The sequence below is a fragment of the Pelophylax lessonae genome (genome assembly GCF_965119305.1).
Source record: "Pelophylax lessonae genome assembly, chromosome: 3".
Classification (NCBI taxonomy): domain Eukaryota; kingdom Metazoa; phylum Chordata; class Amphibia; order Anura; family Ranidae; genus Pelophylax; species Pelophylax lessonae.
The window spans coordinates 45,741,882-45,765,485 of record NC_138770.1 but is presented as its reverse complement, the minus strand read 5'-3'; the positions used below and the strand labels follow the sequence as shown (position 1 = coordinate 45,765,485).

General features: G+C 45.4%; 1 protein-coding gene across 1 annotated transcript in view; it reads right to left on the bottom strand.

The window, feature by feature from the left end:
• Positions 1 to 8,818: 8,818 nt before the first annotated feature.
• UCN (urocortin) overlaps positions 8,819 to 23,604 on the bottom strand; it is a 45,823-nt gene continuing 31,037 nt past the window's right edge. The window contains exon 2 of the mRNA XM_082251402.1: positions 8,819 to 9,621. Within this exon, the coding sequence (XP_082107528.1) occupies positions 9,122 to 9,601 (480 nt within the window). The 5' untranslated portion in view covers positions 9,602 to 9,621 and the 3' untranslated portion in view covers positions 8,819 to 9,121. The remainder of the gene's footprint in view (positions 9,622 to 23,604) is intronic.

Sequence of the window (23,604 nt, the reverse complement as noted above, 5' to 3'; positions counted from 1 at the left end):
ACCCCTAAGCATAAATTCTCTCTCTTTCCAGTAAAAATCCCCCCCACGCTGAAATCCTCTTCCTAGCACAAATCTCTGACCCCTCCATCCCCCAAATCCCCCCAGCCCCCCCCCCCCCCAAAAAAAATCACCCCTCCTTGCACGCATCCTCCACCCCTTAATTTTCCCCTCCGAGTATAAATTCTCCTTCCCTACTCTATATCCCCTTCTTAGCACAAATATCCCCCCCATCTCCCCTCCTAGCGCAAACACCCCCCAATCATCCCTACTAGCACAATTGCTCCCCCCCCCTTTTAAAAAATGACCCCTTCTAGCACACTTCCTCCACCCCCCAAATTTCCCCTCCGAGTATAAATTCTCCACCCCTATTCCAAATCCCCCCTCCCAGCACAAACTTCCCCCCATACCCCCTCCTAGCACAAATTTCCCCCGATACCCCCTCCTAGCACAAGCACCCCCTAACCATACCTACTAGCACAAATCCCCCCAACCCTCCTGCTCACCCCTTATCCCGGTCCTGCCTTGGGCAGCTTCCCACCTGCCCTGCCCCCACGCCCATAAATGGAAGGGCTGCACATTGTCTAAGTGATCAGCACTTCTGCCTGGCAGCACTAGTGGCGTCAGTTCAAATCCCAACCATATCACTACCTGCATGGAGTTTGCATATTCTCCCTGTGCTTTTAAACTTGTAATAAATATGCTGTATAGAAAGACAGTGTACAGCAGAGCTGTACCTCACATTGTCAGCCACAAGATGGCGCTCACATATAAGCTTTCTAAAGAGATTGCAAGGACCACAGTCTGTGCAGGAGAACTGGGAGGGGGAGGGGTGATTTCATTCTGTGACCTCCCATCCTGTGTCTTCTTTTCTTTACCACTGATGACAGTTAGTGGAATTGTGTTGTTAGTCAGTGCCTAGAAGAACTTTAGTCCTGCTCAGCTGGACTTTTTCTGAGTGTTTTCTTCATCTCTGATTGGGTGGGGGGACTAACCGGTACTAAAGCACTGACACTGGAGGCTGCACTGACACTGGAGGCTACTCTGAAACTAGAGGCTGCACTGACATTGGAGGCGGCACTGACATTGGAGGTTGCACTGACATTGGAGGCGGCACTGACACCAAAGATTGCACTGACACTAGAGGTTGCACTGACACTGAAGACTGCACTGACATTGGAGGTTGCATTGACACTAAAGACTGCACTGACATTGGAGGCTGCACTGACAGCAAAGGTTACACTGACACTAGAGGTTGCACTGACACTGGAGACTGCACTGATATTGAAAGCTGCACTGACACCAAAGGTTGCATTGACACTAGAGGTTGCACTGACATTGGAAACTTCACTGACATTGTAGATTGCACTGACATTGGAGATTGCACTGACACCAAGTGATGCACTGATAGGAGGAGGTTACTTTGACACCAGAGGCTACAATGACACTGGAAGCCACACTGATACTAGAGACTGCACTGATACTGGAGGTTACACTGACATCAGAGGCTGCACTGATAGTGGAGGATGCACTGACACTGGAGGTTACACTGACACCAGAGGCAGCACTGATATTGGAGGTTATTCTGACATCAGAGGCTACACTGATAGTGGAGGATGCACTGACATTGGAGGTTAAACTGACATCAGAGGCTGCACTGATAGTGGTGGATGCACTGACATTGGAGGTTACACTGACATCATAGGCTGCACTGATAGTGGAGGATGCACTGACATTGGAGGTTAAACTGACATCAGAGGCTGCACTGATAGTGGTGGATGCACTGACATTGGAGGTTACACTGACATCATAGGCTGCACTGATAGTGGTGGATGCACTGACATTGGAGGTTACGCTGACATCAGAGGCTGCACTGATGGTGGAGGATGCACTGACATTGGAGGTTCCACTGACATCAGAGGCTGCACTGGTAGTGGAGGATGCACTGACATCAGAGGCTGCACTGATAGTGGTGGATGCACTGACATTGGAGGTTACACTGACATCAGAGGCTGCACTGATAGTGGAGGATGTACTGACATTGGAGGTTACACTGACATCAGAGGTTGCACTGATAGTGGTGGATGCACTGACATTGGAGGCTACACAGACATTGGAGGTTACACTGACATCAGAGGCTGCACCCATCTGGTGCACCCACCGAAACCTTTCAGTGGGAGGAGTCTGCTTATAATCATCTCATTCTCCTTGTCTTGCAATATGGAAAAGCGTCTCTAAACCCCCCACAGGTGTGTGACTCCCAGTGCAGTAAACCTAAGCTGGAGATGCCACACATCCAGCCCCGCCCACCAGCCATCATCTGCCTGCATTGCATAGAGAAGCACAGAGACCCCGTGCGCATGCTGATGAGGGGGGGGAGGGAAGACGATATAAAGGCAGAATAAACTAGGCGGACACTTTTATATATATCATGTTACTAAGTAGCTCATGTAACTATTTATATATATTTTTTTTAAACATTTTTTATTATGATTTTTATATGTTAATAATAGAATTGGATTCTCCCAGTGGGGGGGGGGGGGGGGTGGTCTGCTCCCGTCATGGCGGTCGGTTGGCTTTCTTCTCGGCAGAGCCAATAATGGGGGCGATCGTCTTCAGACAGTGCGGAGATTTCAATTCTCTGACGAAGGGGGGGGGGGGTTCCATTTTTCTGTCTGTCTCCCCCAATCACAATCATATAAAATATTCATCATACATATTATAATAATATTCATCATAAAATAGATTTGTTGGTCTTGTTATTCCCGCCCGCTGTTCTCGGAGAATTGTAATCATAGAAACCCAGACAAACATGGTGCCGGGAGTGAGGGGTAAGGGGGCTTCTTTAACGTTAAACAACTCTTCACTGCATTGCCACGTCTACTGTGTCCGCCATATCTGAGATCCCACTAACGATAAATAATCCTATAATCTCTTCCTGCCCTCCTCCAGGATGAGGGATCATAGGAGATTACAGGTGAGCCCCTCCCCCACCACCATTACAGGTCCCTTAAATTCTAGGCACAGGTATGGAGGTTCTTCATATTTCCCATAGAAATCATCTCACCAACTCAATCATCTCATATATCCAATGTGCTGTACTCATTACATGGGGTTCCCACCATCCCTGTGCTGAGTTCCTGGGTCTGTAAACCTGCTGTACCCATTATGAGGGGTTCCCATCATCCCTGTGCTGAGTCCTGGGTCTGTACATCTGCTGTGCCCCTTATGAGGGGTTCCCACCATCCCTGTTCTGAGTTCCCAGGTTTGTACACCTGCTGTGCCCATTATGAGGGGCTTCCACCATCCCTGTGCTGAGTGCCTGGGTCTGTACACCTGCTGTGCCCATTATGAGGGGTTCCCACCATCCCTGTGCTGAGTTCCTGGGTCTGTACACCTGCTGTTCCCATTATGAGGGGTTCCCACCATCCTTTTTCTGAGTTCCCAGGTCTGTACACCTGCTGTACCCATTATGAGGGGTTCCCACCATCCCTGTGCTGAGTTCCCGGGTCTCTACACCTGTTGTGCCCATTATGAGGGGTTCCCACCATCCCTGTGCTTAGTTCCTGGGTCTGTATACCTGCTGTGCCCATTATGAGGGGTTCCCACCATCCCTGTGCTGAGTTCCTGGCTCTGTACATCTGCTGTGCCCATTATGAGGGATTCCCACCATCCCTGTGCTGAGTTCCTAGGTCTGTACACCTGATGTGCCCATTATGAGGGGTTCCCACCATCCCTGTGCTGCCTTTCTGGGTCAGTAGACTTGCTGTGTCCATTATGAGAGGTTCCCAAAATGTGTTACCTCCCAGAATGTGTGTGCAACAGGGACATTCTGCAACTTCACACTCATAGTTTCCTTTGTAACGTAACAATGTAAGGGTTTCCTATGGAAGAAGCTTGGGGATAGATAACGTCCCAGGGTCTAGCGGCGGGATACCACATTAATCCCCCCGTCCCCCTTTAAAATCTCGGCACAGGTTTCCTCCATACATAAAATAGGTAAATACTTCTAGATAATATTGTTTATGGAGTTATACTCTGCACTAAAGGGGATGATGATGGTAAGTCTATTATCTCGCTCTCTGTTCCTATTTTTGTGCCTATCTTTGCGATTATTAGTAGAAAATCATCTCTATTGTTCCCTCCGGCACTTGACAACGCCCTGTCAATCATCCACCTGGGGTGAACCCGATGATCTAGTACAGCCTTTCTCAACCTTTTCAACACGGAGGAACCCTTGAAATAAATTTCTGGTCTCAGGGAACCCCTGTTAAAAATTAAAAATCTACAACTCATGACACATTAGTGCAACAGTCATTGGGAAGAATGCTCCTTACTCTTGTCATCATTGGGAAGAATTACCCCCTTACAGATAGCTAAAATGAACAATGGTGCTATTGGAAACTTATCTGAGAGGCAGAAATTGCCCATTGCTCAAGGAAACCCTAACAAGCTCAGGAGGAAACCTAGGGTCTAGAAAATGCCTGTATAAAGAGGAGGTTTCCTGTTCAAAAGGAGTATCACTGCTGCAAGTTCGTCTCACTCTCAAAAATTGGCCTTACAGGGATACCATTAATTGTGTGTCTTGGGTGACCTGGTTGGGCAAGAAGAAGGGTATTGCATAATAAGGGCTTTCTATAGAGTGAGGTTGCAATTCCGGAATTCTTGACGGCCAGTTCGACATCTAGATAACAAATGCTCCTGTTGTCTCCCTGGCCTGTGAAGGATAGATTTTTGCCATTTAATTTAAAAAAAGCAAGAAAAGAATCAAGATGTATCACTCCATCTTCCATAACAATCAGGAGGTCGTCAATGTATCTAATATAACTAAGTCAAAGGCCTAAAGGGGTTCACCAATCAGAAGATTCAGGACCGTTTCCACCAAGCCATGTAAAGGTTGGCGAGAGAGGGTGAAAACTTCACCCCCATTGCGGCCCCGCTTTATTGGAGGTAGAACCCCCTTTAAAAGTAAAATAGTCAAAAGAAACTCAAGAGTCTCCAAGATATACATATGATGTTCAACAGGTAAATCGGTCATAAGTTCGAGATAGAATGGTCTAGAAAATGCCTGTATAGAGAGGAGGTTTCCTGTTCAAAAGTAGCATCACTGCTGCAAATTCGTCTCACTCTCAAAAATTAGCCTTACAGGGATATCATTAATTGTGTGTCTTGGGTGACCTGATTGGACAAGAAGAAGGGTATTGCATAATAAGGGCTTTCTATAGAGTGAGGTTGGAGGTTGCAATTCCGGAATTCTTGACGGCCAGTTCGACATCTAGATAACAAATGCTCCTGTTGTCTCCCTGGCCTGTGAAGGATAGATTTTTGCTATTTAAATTAAAAAAAGCAAGAAAAGAATCAAGATGTATCACTCCATCTTCCATAACAATCAGGAGGTCGTCAATGTATCTAAGATATAATTAAGTCAAAGGCCTAAAGGGGTTCACCAATCAGAAGATACAGGACCGTTTCCACCAAGCCATGTAAAGGTTGGCGAGAGAGGGTGAAAATGTCACCCCCATCGCGGCCCCGCATTTTTGGAGGTAGAACCCCCACCCTTTAAAAGTAAAATAGTTATGAGTCAAAAGGAACTAGAGAGTCTCCAAGATATACATATGATGTTCAACAGGTAAATCGGTCATATGTTCCAGATAGAATGAGACCACCTCAATGACGAAATGATGGGGTATCGAAGACTATAGACTACAGACATTGCATGTCAACCAGGAGAATCTGTCTTCCCAGTCCAGATTATTGACTATATGCAGCAGGTGGTTGGTATCCTTAAGATAACCTGGTAATTGTACCACCAAAGGCTGTAACTGTAACTGTATCTAGCCATTGCCCAAATTTCTCATTTAGGGACCCAATGCCCGATATATTAGGTCTCCCATGGAGGGAGTCTAACCCCTTATGTGTTTTGGGAAAATTATAGAAGGTAGGGAGAATGGGGTGTTCTGAGACAAAAGCATCTGCTTCATTATGAATTGACAATCCGTCTTCTCATTAGGAGCATGTCCCGACGTTGTCAGGCATGCATACCAGCGCGTGGGGGCCATACAAACTACTGAAGACCATTCTGAGTTGCTACAATGAAATTTCAGCATAATGGACTCGCCTGCTGCATCATTTTTTCCCTTTGAGTTTCGGGGGGTCTTTGAATTCAGCCCTCCGTAGGGTGAGAATTTTCATTTCCATCAAACTTTGTGGCATCTTTTCATTCCTAACACATTGCCCAGTCCATATCATACCAGTATAGATCCTAACACATTACCCAGTCCATACCAGTATGGATCGTAACACATTACCCAGTCCATACCAGTATAGATCCTAACACATTGCCCAGTCCATATCATACCAGTATAGATCCTAACACACCACCCAGTCCATACCAGTATGGATCCTAACGTATTACCCAGTCCATACCAGTATAGATCGTAACACATTACCCAGTACATACCAGTATAGATCCTAACACATTACCCAGTCCATACCAGTATAAATCCTAACACATTACCCAGTCCATACCAGTATAGATCCTAACACATTACCCAGTCCATACCAGTATAGATCCTAACACATTACCCAGTCCATACCAGTATAAATCCTAACACATTACCCAGTCCATATCAGTATAGGTCCTAACACATTACCCAGTCCATACCAGTATAGATCCTAACACATTACCCAGTCCATATCAGTATAGATCCTAACACATTACCCAGTCCATACCAGTATAGATCCTAACACATTACCCAGTCCATACCAGTATAGATCCTAACACATTACCCAGTCCATACCAGTATAGATCCTAACACATTACCCAGTCCATACCAGTATAGATCCTAACACATTACCCAGTCCATACCAGTATAGATCCTAACACATTACCCAGTCCATATCAGTATAGATATCCAGCATGATATTTTTCCTCATTGAGATCTGATGTGTTTTCAGTGTTCCTTTCATTTTTTTTGATCAGTGTATATACCAGCCTTTATATTTGGTATTCATTTAAGTTATAGGATATGTAAAGGCTTTTTTTGCGCTATCCCTGACGCTTATGCTTTTAAATATAATGTTTTACACAGTGCGGATAGGGAGTGCTTTCAATGACACCACTCACACCTGTGTGTTCAAGTGGGGGGGGGGGGGGCTATTTATGGATTGTTAGCGGAATACTTCATGGTTATGAGTAAGCACAATGTAACTGTGTGAAACGCGTCAACCCCTGTACCGGCTGTTGCTCTTGTGATCTGCGTCATGCATTTTATTGGGATTATGCAATGAAAGGACTTTCAGCATTTCGGTGTGAAGCCACTTTCTTTCACATACAAAGGGAGTCATACCGGAAGAAACAGCATATGGCTAATACATTTGGATAAAATGAGTCTGAGAGCCTCTCTTCCTTTGTATCACTAAGGATGGAGATTATAGACAAGAAAGGCCCCTCAATAATTTTGCTATGGGGCTCCCATCGTGCCCTGGACAGGAAACCCAAAAAACAACACCCGTTACATTTCAATCACCGGCCTTCTGCTCAGAAACAGCCTGATGTACCGTATCGACCGCTGGTATCATCCCGTAAAGGAATGACAGAACGTCTCTGCCAGGATGCCATTACCACCCCTATTAATAATAGAGCAATTGATGGATTTGCCTGTAACACTTGTAATTGATGGATTTGCCTGTATTTAACTCAACGCGTTTCGTGAAAAACATTCACTTCATCAGGAGTAGGCACAATTCAAGAATCTAAAAGAGATATACATACATGAGTAACAGTATATGTCCAGTCGGCACATGGGCCTGAACAGTCTATCAGAGCAGAGGTGTAACTTACAATAAGGTATCAATTGTTTTTGGGGTAACCAGATTATCCGGGGGTATGTCCAGCCTGGGAACTGAGGGAGCGAAGCCCGCGTGCATCAGGCAGGTATGTAGAGTTAAAAGTGTACAAGACGGCTCTCAAATAGGGAATCTCAAAAACTCCCCTCACCATTGGGGTAAATCTGTAAGGATAGTAGAAGCTTATGAGCAGGTATAATAGGTATGATACAAATTTTTTATAGGAGTCGGGTTTAATTGATACCCCGAGAGAGCCAGAGCCCCGAAAGAGTGAAACAAATAGTAATTATAACAATACATGTAGCAACCTCATAGAAGATGGGTGAACCAAAGGAATAGACGTACCCCCGGATAATCTGGTTACCCCAAAAACAATTGATACCTTATTGTAAGTTACACCTCTGATAGGTTGTTCAGGCCCATGTGCCGACTGGACATATACTGTTACTCATGTATGTATATCTCTTTTAGATCCTTGAATTGTGCCTACTCCTGATGAAGTGAATGTTTTTCACGAAACGCGTTGAGTTAAATACAGGCAAATCCATCAATTACAAGTGTTTACTATGTATCTTTGTTTTATGACCTTATTACATGTTTATTATATACCAGAATGTACCAGGATAACACTGTTTTACTTTGTACTAGTGTCTTTAGATCATTTATACCCATATGTGTATCATTTATGTTTACCCCATTACCATGGGTTACATGTTTTTAGTGAAAACGTTGGCTTTACCAATATTTGGTCTATAGACTTTTAATAAACAGTTGATTACATTATTACCTATCTGGTTTCTCTGATCATGTATTCATAATTTACTTTATAGCTGGCCACACCTCATATAAAGTCCCACCCTGTTTTTATTTCATGCTTCAAAAACTGCTCTGACCAATGAGGGCTGACCAAAGGTTTTTTTTTTTGGGGGGGACTTGAATCAGATCTATAACCAAAACTGGAATCACACAAAGCTAATTCGAAGATGAATTTTATAAATAAACTAATCCTGCAGTATATGTAAGACATGGACTCAGAGATGGAAACAAGAGGTGTAATGAATGGAAGGAGATGTCCACATTTGGAGACTCATCAGTGAAGGACACATAGGAACAGACCCTCCCTCTGTTCCTGCAAGTTCCTGGATTTGGCACAAGCCCACCCCTACCACCAGGCGGGCTGAAGTCTTTGTTGTGTAGGGTAATGCACATCCCAGATTTGGATGAAAAGTGAGTTTTTGGCTTATTTTTTGGAGTCGAGGCCCTGCACCATTGATGGTCACTTCCCTACTGAATCGAAAATGATGCGGTTCTGTTCGGCCTGCTGCTTCTGGTTCTGGTTCTTTGCAATCTCGATCATCTGTCGGAGGATGTGAAACGTCAAGTCAATGGAGATCGGAGGGTCTTCTCTCTTCAGACGGTCAGAGAAAACTTCCAGGAAGGTCCTACCAGATTCCTCTGGTCGGTTCTCCTGGTAGAGGGACTGCAGAACATCAAGGATGGGTGCCAGGTCCTGGACAGTCATTGGGTGGTCAGTAGACAGGGAACCCTTACTGAGCCTCAGTTGTACACGAGAATCACCTCCATTCAACTCTCTCTCCTTCAAAAAGTAGAGAAGAGCCTGAGCACCCTCATTGTTTATTAACCCATCCAGACTTAACCTCGGCCCTTCAAACAAACCCCTGTCCATGGGCCGGGCTTTGACCTGAGCCGTCACAATCAGGTAGCAGGCAAGAAGCATGAACGGAGCTGCCTTCATGGTAGAGTGGCCTCCGGAACCTAGGAGGTAAAGGAAAGAGAAAAGACATTAAGAAGAGATGTAAGGTCTTGAGGGGTCAGTTTAACCAAATTAGATGTCAAGGTGGTAGGTTGAGTCACCCAATGACTCTGATTAGTTCTTGGTGGTCCCAATTTCCCTTGCCATTCCCACCTATTCCCAAATTCCTCGCCATTCCCACCCATTCCCAATTTTCCTTGCTATTCCTTCCCATTCCCAATTTTGTTGCCATTCCCAAAGATTTAGATGTTCTTTTTCACCTTGGGGTATTCTTGACTGTAACGTTTAAATTCTTTATAGAATAAAAAAGAATCAGGGATGGTGGGAGCCCTCGATATGGTCACAGCAGTTGTAACTCAACACAGGGGTTGTGGGAACCCCTCATAATGGGAGCCATTCATAAAGGGCACAGCAGTTGTGCACAGCCAGGGAACTCAGCCAATGTATAATGGGAACCCCTCATAATGGGCACAACAGATGTACAGACCCAGAAAATCAGCACAGGGACGGCAGAAACCCCTTATAATAGGCACAGCAGGTGTAACTCAACACAAGGGTTGTGGGAACCCCTCCTATAATGGAAATTCAGAGCAAGGATGATAGGAGCCTCTTAAAGTGGGCACAGGAGATGTGCATAGCTGGGGAACTCAGCAAGGAAATGGTGGGAAGCCCTCAAAATTGGTGCACCAGATGTGCAGACCCAGAAAATCTGCATGGGGATGGTACCAAAACCCCTAAGGTTTGCAGGTGTGCAGATCTAGGGACTCAACGCAGGGATGGTGGGAACCCCTCATAATGGACACATCAGGTGCAGATCTGAAAACTCAATACAAGGATGGCGGGAACCCCTCAAAATAGGCACAACAGATGTGCAGAGCTGGGGAAATCAACAAAGGGATGGTGAAAGCCCCTCACAATGGGCACAGCCGGTGTGTAGACCGAGGAACTCAGTACAGGGATGGTGGAAATCCCCCATAGTGGGCATAGCAGGTCTGCAGACCCATAATATCGGCACAGGAATGGTGGAAACGCCTCAGGTTTGCAGGTATGCATGCAGATCCAGGAACTCTGTGTTGGGATGGTGAGAACCCCTATAATGGGCACAGCAGGTGTGCAGACCTGGGAACCCAGCACAGGGATGGTGGGAACCCCTCATAATAGGTACAGCTGGCATTCAGACCTGGGAGCCCAGCACAAGAAGGATGCAAACCCCTCATAATGGGCACAGAAGGTGTGCATATCAGCACAAGGATGGTGGGAAACCCCTCGTAGTGGGCACAGCAGGTATGCAAATGTATAATCGGTAATTTTTTCTTCAAAATTGGTTGCTTATCCTTAGTCTATCCAGGTTGTTCAGTACATGGTTTGAAAAAGTAATTTCATACTACACGGCCCATTATGGAACTGCCTGAGAACTTTGTAGACAGGTGCAGTCTATTTTCTCCACAGTAGGTGGCACTTGACCACAGCAGCATTGCATTTGGAGGGGAAGTCAAGAGGAACTTGGCTCCTCTATGGTTTCCAGATTTACTGGGGAAACTATCTGATTGGATGCTGCCACCTCATGTGATTTTGGCAGCCATCATGGGTCAGGCAAAGCCTATTTAAGGCCCTGGTTCAGCGTGCATTTCCCGTGTGGGTAGTGTAAGGACAGGTCACCTGTCTGTCAATCAGGGACAGTGATTAGTGGCAAGGAGAGGTTCCAGAGAAGCAGGAAAAGGGTGGAGACCTTATAGCATCCATACACCTTAAAATGGGATTGTAAGATTCCCCTCTTTCCAATGAGGTTTGTAAAGTGCACAGAGGTGATCCTAGTACAACTTTCCACCTAAACAAAACTTTCTAAACAAAGGGCCAATTTACTGTCTTCAGACTTTAGGAGGAGGAGGGCTGTGGCCACTGGAAGCAGAAAAGGTCCCAAAGTCAGTGGGAAAAAAGAATGCTCCATCGTTTGTTTCAGTGGGAGTAATTGTGCCCCATTATTGGTGTTAGGGGGATGAATTGTACCCCATCGTTGGTGTCATTGGGAGGAATTGTACCCCATCATCGGTGTCAGTGGGAGGAATTGTACCCCATCGTTGGTGTCATTGGGAGGAATTGTACCCCATCATCGGTCTCTGTGGGAGGAATTGTACCCCATCGTTGGTGTCATTGGGAGGAATTGTACCCCATCATCGGTGTCAGTGGGAGGAATTGTACCCCATCGTTGGTGTCATTGGGAGGAATTGTACCCCATCATCGGTCTCTGTGGGAGGAATTGTACCCCATCGTTGGTGTCATTGGGAGGAATTGTGCCTCTTCATTAGTGTCAGTGGATGAAATAGTGCCCCAAGGAAGTAAAGGGCCGCATCTGGCCCCCAGGCCGCAGTTTGGAGACCACTGACCTAGACTCTGAGTCATTGGAACATGTAGCAGTAGGGCAAATGGAGAAAGAACGATGGTATAAAAGCCAAGAGGGATGTGTGGTGGGGACTCCATTCCAAATAGTATCATTACTAGGGAAAGCTCCGCTCTGGGATTGATACAATACATATGTACTCATGTTGTGCTATACCTAGTATTGGACTATAAAGATTGTACATGGACCCCATTTCTACACGGAGGGATCACAGACATACGGGTAATGACTATTTATTGTGTGTTACAATCAGGGATTCCCTTAATATAATCCAGCAGAGAACAAGAAAGCAGGTGCATCGCTCTGAACAGTGAAACCACACGGTATCAAGAGTTAGTTGAAGCCATCTTCCGGGTGCTCAGGCTGAGCCGTCCTCTCAACGCCAATAGACAAATTAGTCAAACGAAGGGAACAACCAGCAACTCTGTAAATCCCTATATTCTTTATTTTTGCATATTAGCAAATAAAAAACAGTGGCTAACGCGTTTCGGCGAAAAGCCTTGATCACAGCACACATAGTCTTACAGAGCAGACAGAAGTTAACAGGTAGAGGTCCTTCTTATAACATTAAGCAATGTCTAATACAGTAACCCAGGTACCTTCTGTACTACCTACCCTCTTCTTTCTCCTTCTACAGCCCTAGATAAGTACTATATTTACCTCCTCTACCCCTCCTTCTACAGCCTTATAGATAAGTACCGCATATACCTCCTCTACCCCTCCTTCTACAGCCCTAGCTAAGTACCTATATACCCCCTCTACCACTCCTTCTACAGTAAATCCCTATAGGTAAGTACCCTATACACCTCCTTTACCCTTCCTTCTACAGCCCTGGATAGGTCCCCTATATACCTCCTCTACCTCTCCTTCTACAGCCCTAGATAAGTAACATATATATACCTCCTCTACCTCTCCTTCTACAGCCTTAGATAAGTACTCCATATACCCTCTCCTTTAACAGCCCTATAGAGAGGAACCCCATATATCTCCTCTACCCCTTCTCCTACAATGCGGGATATGTATCCTATATGTCTCCTCTACCTCCTCCTTTTACAACCCTATATAAGTACCCTATACATCTCCCCTACCACCTTCTTCTACAGCCCTATAGATTAGCACTCCATACCCCCAAACACCTCCTTTACCTCCTCCTTCTACAGCCCTATAGGTAAGTACCTCACACCTTCCTTCCTACATCTTCTCCTTCTACATCCCTATAAATAATTACCTCATATACCTACTCTACCCTCATTTTTCTACAGCCATAAAGATCCCCACACCTCCATATTCCTTCTCTTCTTGCTCATTATATGGCCCTAGATAAGCACCCTACACCCACAAACACCTCCTCTATCTCCTTCTTCTACAGCCCAAGATAAGTACCACACACCCCCATACAACCACTCTTACTATTCCTTCAATCGTAAAGATTAGAACCCCACATCCTCATTCACCTCCTCTTCCCACTCACTATACAGCCCTAGATAGGTACCTCCTCTCCCTCCTCCTTTCACAGCCCTAGAAAAGTACCCCATATACCTCCTCTCCCTCCTCCTTTCACAGCCCTAGATAAGTACCCCATACACCTCCTCTCCCTCCTCCTTATACAGTCATGGAAAGTATCCCATATACCTCCTCTCCCTCCTCATTTTACAGCCCTAGATAAGTACCCCATACACCTCCTCTCCCTCCTCCTTATACAGTCATGAAAAGTATCCATATACCTCCTCTCCCTCCTCCTTTTACAGCCCTAGAAAAGGACCCCATATACCTCCTCTCCCTCCTCCCTTTTACAGCCCTAGATAAGTACCCCATATACAGTGGTGATCGAAAGTTTGGGCACCCCAGGTAAAAATTTGTATTAAAGTGCATAAAGAAGCCAAGGAAAGATGGAAAAATCTCCAAAAGGCATCAAATTACAGATTAGACATTCTTACAATATGTCAACAAAAGTTAGGTTTTATTTCCATCACTGACACTTTCAAAATTACAGAAATAAAAATAAATGGCGTCTGCAAAAGTTTGGGCACCCTGCAGAATTTATAGCATGCACTGCCCCCTTTGCAAGGCTGAGACCTGTTAGTGTCATGGATTGTTCTCAATCATCATGTGGGAAGACCAGGTGATGTCAATCTCAAAGGTTTTAAATGCCCAGACTCATCTGACCTTGCCCCAACAATCAGCACCATGGTATCTTCTAAGCAGTTGTCTAGAAAACTGAAACTGAAAATAGTTGATGCTCACAAAGCTGGAGAAGGCTATAAGAAGATAGCAAAGCTTTTTCAGATGTCAATATCCTCTGTTCGGAATGTAATTAAGAAATGGCACTCATCAGGAACAGTGGAAGTTAAAGCAAGATCTGGAAGACCAAGAAAAATATCAGACAGAACGGCTCGCAGGATTGTGATAAAAACAATTCAAAACCCACGTTTGACTGCACAATCCCTCCAGAAAGATCTGGCAGACACTGGAGTTGTGGTACACTATTCCACTATAAATAGATACTTGTACAAATATGGTCTTCATGGAAGAGTGATCAGAAGAAAACCTCTTCTACGTCCTCACCACAAAAATCAGCGTTTGAACTTTGCAAATGAACATATAGACAAGCCTGATGCATTTTGGAAACAAGTTCTGTGGACCGATAAGGTTAAAATTGAACTTTTTGGCTGGAATGAGCAAAGGTACGTTTGGAGAAGAAGGGGCACAGAATTTAATGAAAAGAACCTCTGTCCAACTGTTAAGCATGGGGGTGGATCAATCATGCTTTGGGGTTGTATTGCAGCTAGTGGCACAGGGAACATCTCACGAGTAGATGGAAAAATGGATTCAATAAAATTTCAGCACATTTTGGATGGTAACTTGATGCCATCTGTGAAAAAGCTGAAGTTAAAGAGAGGATGGCTTCTACAAATGGATAATGATCCTAAACACACCTCGAAATCCACAGGGGATTACATCAAGAGGCGTAAACTGAAGGTTTTGCCATGGCCTTCACCATCTCCTGACCGCAACATAATTGAAAATCTATGGATAGACCTTAAAAGAGCAGTGCGTGACAGACAGCCATGATATCTCAAAGAATTGGAAGACTTTTGTAAGGAAGAATGGGCAAAGATACCTCAAACAAGAATTGAAAGACTCTTGGCTGGCTACAAAAAGCGTTTAAAAGCTGTGATACTTGCCAAAGGGGGCAGTACAAGATATTAACTCTGCAGGGTGCCCAAACTTTTGCAGATGCCATTTTTTTGTTTTCTGTTATTTTGAAAGTGTCAATGATGGAAATAACATCCAACTTTTGTTGACATATTATAAGAATGTCTAATCTGTAATTTGATGCCTTTTGGAGATTTTTCCATCTTTCCTTGGCTTCTTTATGCACATTAATACAAATGTTTACCTGGGGTGCCCAAACTTTCGATCACCACTGTACCTCCTCTCTCTCCTACTTTTACAGCCCTAGATAAGTACCCCATATATCTCCTCTCCCACCTCCTTTTACAGCCCTAGATAAGTACCCCATACACCTCCTCCTTTTACAGCCATAGATAAGTACCCCATATATCTCCTCTCCCACCTCCTTTTACAGCCCTAGATAAGTACCCCATACACCTCCTCCTTTTACAGCCATAGATAAGAACCCCATATACCTCCTCCCCCTCCTCCTTTTACAGCCCTAGATAAATACCCCATACACCTCCTCCTTTTACAGCCATAGATAAGTACCCCATATATCTCCTCTCCCACCTCCTTTTACAGCCCTAGATAAGTACCCCATATACCTCCTCTCCCTCCTCCTTTTACAGCCATAGATAAGTACCCCATACACCTCCTCCTTTTACAGCCATAGATAAGAACCCCATATATCTCCTCTCCCACCTCCTTTTACAGCCCTAGATAAGTACCCCATATACCTCCTCCCCCTCCTCCTTTTACAGCCCTAGATAAATACCCCATACACCTCCTCCTTTTACAGCCATAGATAGGTACCCCATACACCTCCTCCTTTTACAGCCATAGATAAGTACCCCATACACCTCCTCCTTTTACAGCCATAGATAAGTACCCCATATACCTGCTCTCTCTCCTCCTTTTACAGCCCTAGATAAGTACCCCATATACCTCCTCTCCCTCCTCCTTTTACAGCCCTAGAAAAGGACCCCATATACCTCCTCTCCCTCCTCCTTTTACAACCCTAGATAAGTACCCCATACACCTCCTCTCCCTCCTCCTTTTACAGCAATAGATAAGTACCCCATACACCTCCTCACCCTCCTCATTTTACAGCCCTAGATAAGTACCCCATATACCTCCTCTCCCTCCTCCTTTTACAGCCCTAGAAAAGGACCCCATATACCTCCTCTCCCTCCTCCTTTTACAGCCCTAGATAAGTACCCTGTACACCTCTTCTCCCTCCTCCTTTTACAGCCATAGATAAGTACCTCACATACCTCCTCTCCCTCCTCCTTTTACAGCCCCAGATAAGTATCCCACATTCCTGTACATCATTTTTCCCCTTCTTTCTACAGTCATTGATAAATACCCAACACCCCAATGCACCCCGTTTTCCTTATCCCTGCACAGCCCTAGAGAGGTACCCTTTAAAACCATTCTGCCTCCTCTTTCTACAGACCTAGATAAGTACCCCATGCACTCTCTCTTCCTTCTATTTGTACAGCCCTCGATAAGTACCCCACACCCCATACAACCTATCTTCAGGCTTCTTCCACAGCCCTAGATAAGTATCACACACCGCCATACAATCGCTCTTCTATCTCTTTTTACAGTGCTAAATAAGTACCCCTCACCCTATACAACCCCTCTTCAGGCTTCTTCTACAGCCCTAAATAAGTACCCCTCACCCCTTTTTACCCTTTCTGTCTCCTCTCTTACAGCCCAAGATGAGTCCCTTACACCCCCATATACACCCTCTTTAGTTTGCTTCTACAGCCCCAGATAAATACCCCACACCTCTATACATCCCCTCCATTTACAACCATAGATGAGTACCCCACTCCCACCCTTCATTTACAGCCCTTAATAAGTACCCCACACCCCCATACACCCTTTCATCCTCCTCTTTCTACAGCCCCAGATAAGTACCCCAAATCCCCTTATACCCCTTCTATCTCTTCATTCTGCCTATCTGAGTGTTCTAAGCACCCCGAGCACCCATACACCCCCGTTCCTCCTGCTTCTGCTCCACAGATTCATAGATAAAGTACCCCACACCCCCATACACCTCCCACCCTTTCTTCTTCTTCTGCCATAGAGAGTCTTGGATAAGAACACCACACCCTCATACATCCTTTCTTTCTCCTCTTTCTACAGCCCCTGATAAGTACCCCAAATCCCCTTATACCCCTTATATCTCTACATTCTGCCTATCTGAGTGTTCTAAGTGCCTCAAGCATCCATACACCCCCCGTTCCTCCTTCTTCTGCTCCACAGAGTCATAGATAAGTACCCAACCCCCCAACCCCCACCGTTTCTTCTTCTACCATAGAGAGTCTTGGATAAGAACCCCATACCCCCATACACCCCTTCTTTCTCCTCGTTCTACAGCCCCAGAAAAGTACCCCAAATCCCCTTATACCTCTTCTATCTCTTCCTTCTGCCTATCTGAGTGTTCTAAGTACCTCAAGCACCCATACACCCCCCGTTCCTCCTCCTCCTGCTCCGCAAAGTCATAGATAAGTACCCAACACCCCCATACACCCACCCCCCACCTTTTCTTCTTCTGCCATAGAGAGTCTTGGATAAGAACCCAACACTCTCATATGTCCTTTCTTTCTCCTCTTTCTACAGCCCCAGATAAATACCCCAAATCCCCTTATACCTCTTCTATCTCTTCCTTATGCCTATCTGAGTGTTCTAAGTACCTCAAGCACCCATACACTCCCCATTCCTCCTCCTCCTGCTCCACAGAGTCATAGATAAGTACCCAACACCCCCATACACCCCCCCCCACACCTTTTCTTCTTCTGCCATAGAGAGTCTTGGATAAGAACCCCACACCCCCATACACCCCTTCTTCCTCCTCTTTCTACAGCCCCAGATAAGTACCCCAAATCCCCTTATACCTCTTCTTTCTGTTCCTTCTGCCTATCTGAGTGTTCTAAGTACCTCAAGCACCCATACACCCCCTGTTCCTCCTCCTTCTGCTCCACAGAGTCATAGATAAGTACCCCACACCCCCATACACCTCCCACCCTTTCTTCTTCTTCTTTCATCGAGAGTCTTGGCTAAGAACCCCACACCCCTATACACCCCCTCTTTCCCCTCCTACCGCACCCTAGACTCCTCTTCCCTCTTGGCTCCCATCACTCCTATCTTACCTGGGCGTGGAGGTGCAGAGCACAGCTGGAAGGCAGGATGGTCCCCAGGTACAGGAGAAGCAGAGAGGTAGACAGGTGTAGGAGAAGCAGGCAGGTAGATATGTGCAGGCAGGTAAACAGGTGCAGGCAGGCAGACAGGTGCAGGAGAGATGAGGTCAATGTGCAGCCAGTCAGTGAGAAAGTTGTGATCCAGATGAAGATAAGATCAGGATAGACAGGTAGTGAGCTCTGCTCTCTCCTCCCCACTTATATATTAGAATTCTCCAACACTGACGTCACAGCTCTGAGCATCATCCTTCATCACCTCACCGACTGACTGCACACTGGGGAGTCACCGCATCATACCCCCCCTCTATACATCTAATCAGAGTCAACTCTACATATCTCATCACAAAGTCTGCCAGGGGACAGAGGAGAGGGGGCCCAGAGTCCGAGACCCCCCAGAGGAGAAGAGACAGGGGCACCAGAGTCTGATACCCTCCAGAGCAGAAGAGGCAGGGACCCCAGAGACTGAGACCCCCCCGGAGAAGAGGAGAGGAGACAAGGACCTCAACGACACTGACCCCCCAGGGGAGAGAAAAGTGAGATACCCCCAGAGGAGGGGAGACAGGGACCCAAGGGGCTGAGACCCCCCCAGAGGAGAGGAGACTGGGACCCCAGAGACTGAGACCCCCCCAGAGGAGAAGAGACAAGGGCACCAGAGTCTGAAACCCTCCAGAGCAGAAGGGACAGGGAGGAGAGGAGACAAGGACCTCAACAACTGAGACCCCCCAGGGGAGAGAAAAGTGAGACCCCCCCAGAGGAGAGGAGACAGGGACTGAGACCCCCCGGAGGACAGGAGACAAGGACCTTAATGACTGAGACCCCCCAGAGAACAGGAGACTGGAACCCCAGAAACCGAGACCCCCCAGAGGAGAAGATACAGGGGCACCAGAATTTGAAACCCTCCAGAGCAGACAGGATCCCAGAGTCTTAAACCCTCCAGAGCAGAAGAGACAGGGACCCTAGAGACTGAGACGCCCACCCCCGGAGGAGAGGAGACAAGGGACAAGGACCTCAACGACTGAGACACCCCAGACGAGAGGAGAGTGAGACTCCCCCAGAGGAGGAGAAACAGGGACCCCAGGAACTGAGACCCCCCAGAGGAGAGGAGATAGGAACCCTAAAACTGAGACCCCCAGAGGAGAGAGGAGAGAAGACTGGGCCCCCAGACACTGAGACCCCCCTCCCAGAGGAAGAAAGACAGAGACCCCAGAGACTGAGAACCCCCAGAGGAGAGCAGACTGTGACCCCAGAGATGGAGACCCCCAGAGGAGAGGAGACAGGGACCTCACAGACTGGGACCACCAAGGGAGAAAAGACAGGGGCACCAGAGTTTGAAACCCTCCAGAGAAGAAGAGACAGGATCCCAGAGACTGAGACCCCCCCCCCAAAGGGGGAGAGACAGGGACCCCAGGGACTGAGACCCCTCAGAGGAGAGGAGACTGGGACAACAGAGACTTGAGACCCCCCAGAGGAGAAGAGACAGTGGCACCAGAGTCCGAAACCCTCCAGAGCAGAAGAGACAGGAACCCTAGAGACTGAGACCCCCCCAAAGGAGAGGATAGGAGAGAAGGACCTCAATGACTGAGACCCCCCAGAGGAGAGGAGAGGAGAGTGAGACCCCCCAGAGGAGGGGAGACAGGGACCCCAGGGACTGAGACCCCCAGAGGAGAGGAGGCTGGGACCCCAGAGCCTGGGACCCCCCAGAGGAGAGGAGACAGGAAACCTAAAACTGAGACCCCCAGAGGAGAGGAGACAGGGTCCCCCGAGACTGGAACCCCCTAGAGGAGATAAGACTGGGACCCCAGACACTGAGACCCCCCTCCCAGAGGAAGAAAGACAGACCCCAGAGACTGAGAACCCCCAGAGGAGATTAGACTGGGACCCCAGAGATGGAGACCCCCAGAGGAGAGGAGACAGGGACCCCACAGACTGGGACCGCCAAAAGAGAAAAGACAGGGGCACCAGAGTTTGAAACCATCCAGAGCAGAAGAGAGAGGATCCCAGAGACTGAGATCCCCCCCAGAGGAGGGGAGACAGAGACCCCAGGGACTGAGACCCCCCAGAGGAGAGGAGACTGGGACCCCAGAGACTGAGACCCCCCAGAGGAGAGGAGACTTGGACCCCAGAGACTGAGACCCCCCAGAGGAGAGGAGACTGGACCCCAGAGACTGAAACCCCCCCAGAGGAGAAGAGACAGTGGCACCAGAGTCTGAAACCCTCCAGAGCAGAAGAGAGAGGAACCCTAGAGACTGAGACCCCCAAGGAGGAGAGGAGACAAGGACCTCAATGACTGAGATCCCCAGAGGAGAGGAGAGTGTGACCCCCCAGAGGTGGGGAGACAGGGACTGAGACCCCCCAGAAGAGAGGAGACAGGAACCCTAAAACCGAGACCCCCCCAGAGGAGAGGAGAGGAGACAGGGGCCCCAGAGACTGAGACCCCCACAGAGGAGAGGAGACAGGGTCCCCAGAGACTGGGAGCCTCTAGAGGAAAGAAGACTGGGATCCTAGACACTGAGACCCCCCTCCCAGAGGAAGAAAGAAAGAGACCCCAGAGACTGAGAACCCCCAGAGGAGATTAGACTGGGACCCCAGAGATGGAGACCCCCCAGAGGAGAGGAGACAGGGACCCCACAGACTGGGACCACCAAAGGAGAGGAGACAGGAGCCCCAGAGACTGAAACCCCCACAGAGGAGAGAAGACTGGGGCCCCAGAGACACAGATTCCCAGAGGAGGGGACACAGTGACCCCAGAAACCTAGACTTCCTGGGGGGAGGAGAAGGATCCATGGAGATGGAGACTCCTCAGAGGAGAACATACATGGGCCCCAGGGACTGAATGAGACCCCCAAGAGGAGGAGGCATGGGAGCCAAGAAGACTGGACCCCCAAAGGAGAGGACACAGGGGCCCTGGAGGCCAAGACCCCTAGAGGAGAGGACAGACACAGGGGCCCAGAGACTGAGACAGGGCTGTCTTAACGCATGGGCCACCCTGGGTAGTGCCAAGAGGCCCCAAGCCAAACCTTAGGCTCTTTCCTTGTGGGGGCTTTGAGGGTTATACTGAATGAGGTGAACTAGCAAAGCCTTTCATTCAGCATCATCTAGCTCTTTTCTCCCCAGCCTAACTGAACCTTGCCCACCCCTTTCATTCACTGGGTTACAGTACTTTGCATTATAGAAACTCATAAAAAATACAACATTGTAGTAATAATAATAGAAAAAAAAAATAATATATACAAGAATAAAAATACATGTATAATAATAATACCGATTTAAAATAATAAGAGAAAAAATAATAAGAATATTAAAAATAATAATAATAATAATAATAATAATAATAATAATTATTATTATTATTAATATTATTATTCTTATTATTAATATCATTATTGTATTAGTAATGATGATGATAATAATTATAATGTTAATACTAGTAAATAACAAAATCAAAAACAAATACAATAATAATAATAATAATAGACTAATAATATACTGTACAGTATGTGTAATAATAATATTAATAGTAGTATTATTATTATTATTAATAATAATAATAATAATAATAATAATAATAATGTTAATACTAATAAATGTGCAATAGTGATACTACTACTAATAATAGTAAAATGTATTATTATTATTATTAATAATAATATTATTATTGTAATAATAAGAGCCCATTCACACTGAGGCGGCACGACTTGTGCACTACTTCGGGGGTGACCTGTGAAGTCCCGTGCACCGCGACTTCGGCACGACTTGCGCGGACTTCATATAATGAATGTCTATGCAAGTCGCTCCAAGGTCGCCCCGAAGTAGTACAGGACCAAAGAAAATAATATTTAATGCTAATACTAATAAAATAATAATAATAGAAAAAATGTATATATATGAGAATAAAAATACATGTATAATAATAATAATACTACTAATATAAAATAATAAGTGACATGTTGATAATAACAATAATAAAAATAATAAGTGACATGTTGATAATAACAATAATAAAAATAATAAGTGACATGTTGATAATAACAATAATAAAAATAATAAGTGAAATGTTGATAATAATAACAATAATAATAATTATTATTATTATCATTATTGTAATAGTAATGATGATAATAATAATAATAATGTTAATACTAGTAAATAACAAAAGAAAAAACAAAAACAACAACAATCATAATAATAATTATAATATTAATAATAGAATAATAATACACTGTACAGTATGTGTAATAATAGTAATAATAGTAATAATAATAATAATAATAATAGTAGTATTATTATTATTATAGTATTATTAATAATAATAATGGTAATACTAATAAATATGCAATATTGATACTGCTAGTAGTAATAGTACAATTATTAATTATTACTATTGTAGTAATAACTATATTAATAATAATGGTAATACTAATAAAAAAAAAGCAAAAACGACAACAATAATAATAATAATAACAACAGAATAATAATATACAGTATGTGTAATAATAATAATAATAATAATAATAATAATATGTAGTTGTAGTAGTATTAATATTAGTAGTCATAATAATAATTGTAATACTAATAAATGTATAAGATGACTACTACTACTAGCAATATAATAATAATACTAAAATGTGTAATAATATTTATAATAATCATCATATTAAAACTAAAACAAAAAAAATGAAGCTTTATTTAACAATGAACTCCAGGCAATTGACCAAACACAGTTGAATTAAAGACTACTGGATTGAATTACCTGCCAAAATACTTTTAACTCTGTTCAGCTGCACCCCCCACCGTGGACAGTGTCACTGGAGGGGGAGACCATTGTTCACACAGTTCTACCCTGCTTAAAGTTACCCAAATGTCTTTAGCCCCCAGTGCCTGAAACATGTTAGAATCCGAAGCCAGTGCAGAGCTTTTCCCTGTCATTCTGGTTTCCATTGTGCACAGTATTGTAGGTCATTATAGACAGATATCAAGTGGTTTTTGATGGCAGATGATGAATGTACTTTTAGAGAATTGCTGAACGTGTATGACGAAGCTGAAGGAGGTTTGCTATGAATTGTGAATGATAAGTTGGATTTGTACGCTGGCAGCCACATGAAGGAGGACTTGCCCATGCAACATGGGAGAATGTCTGCACTGATTACAGCAGAGTGCTGGGAAGAGATGTGACATTGGCTACCATCCCTCTCACTGATCCA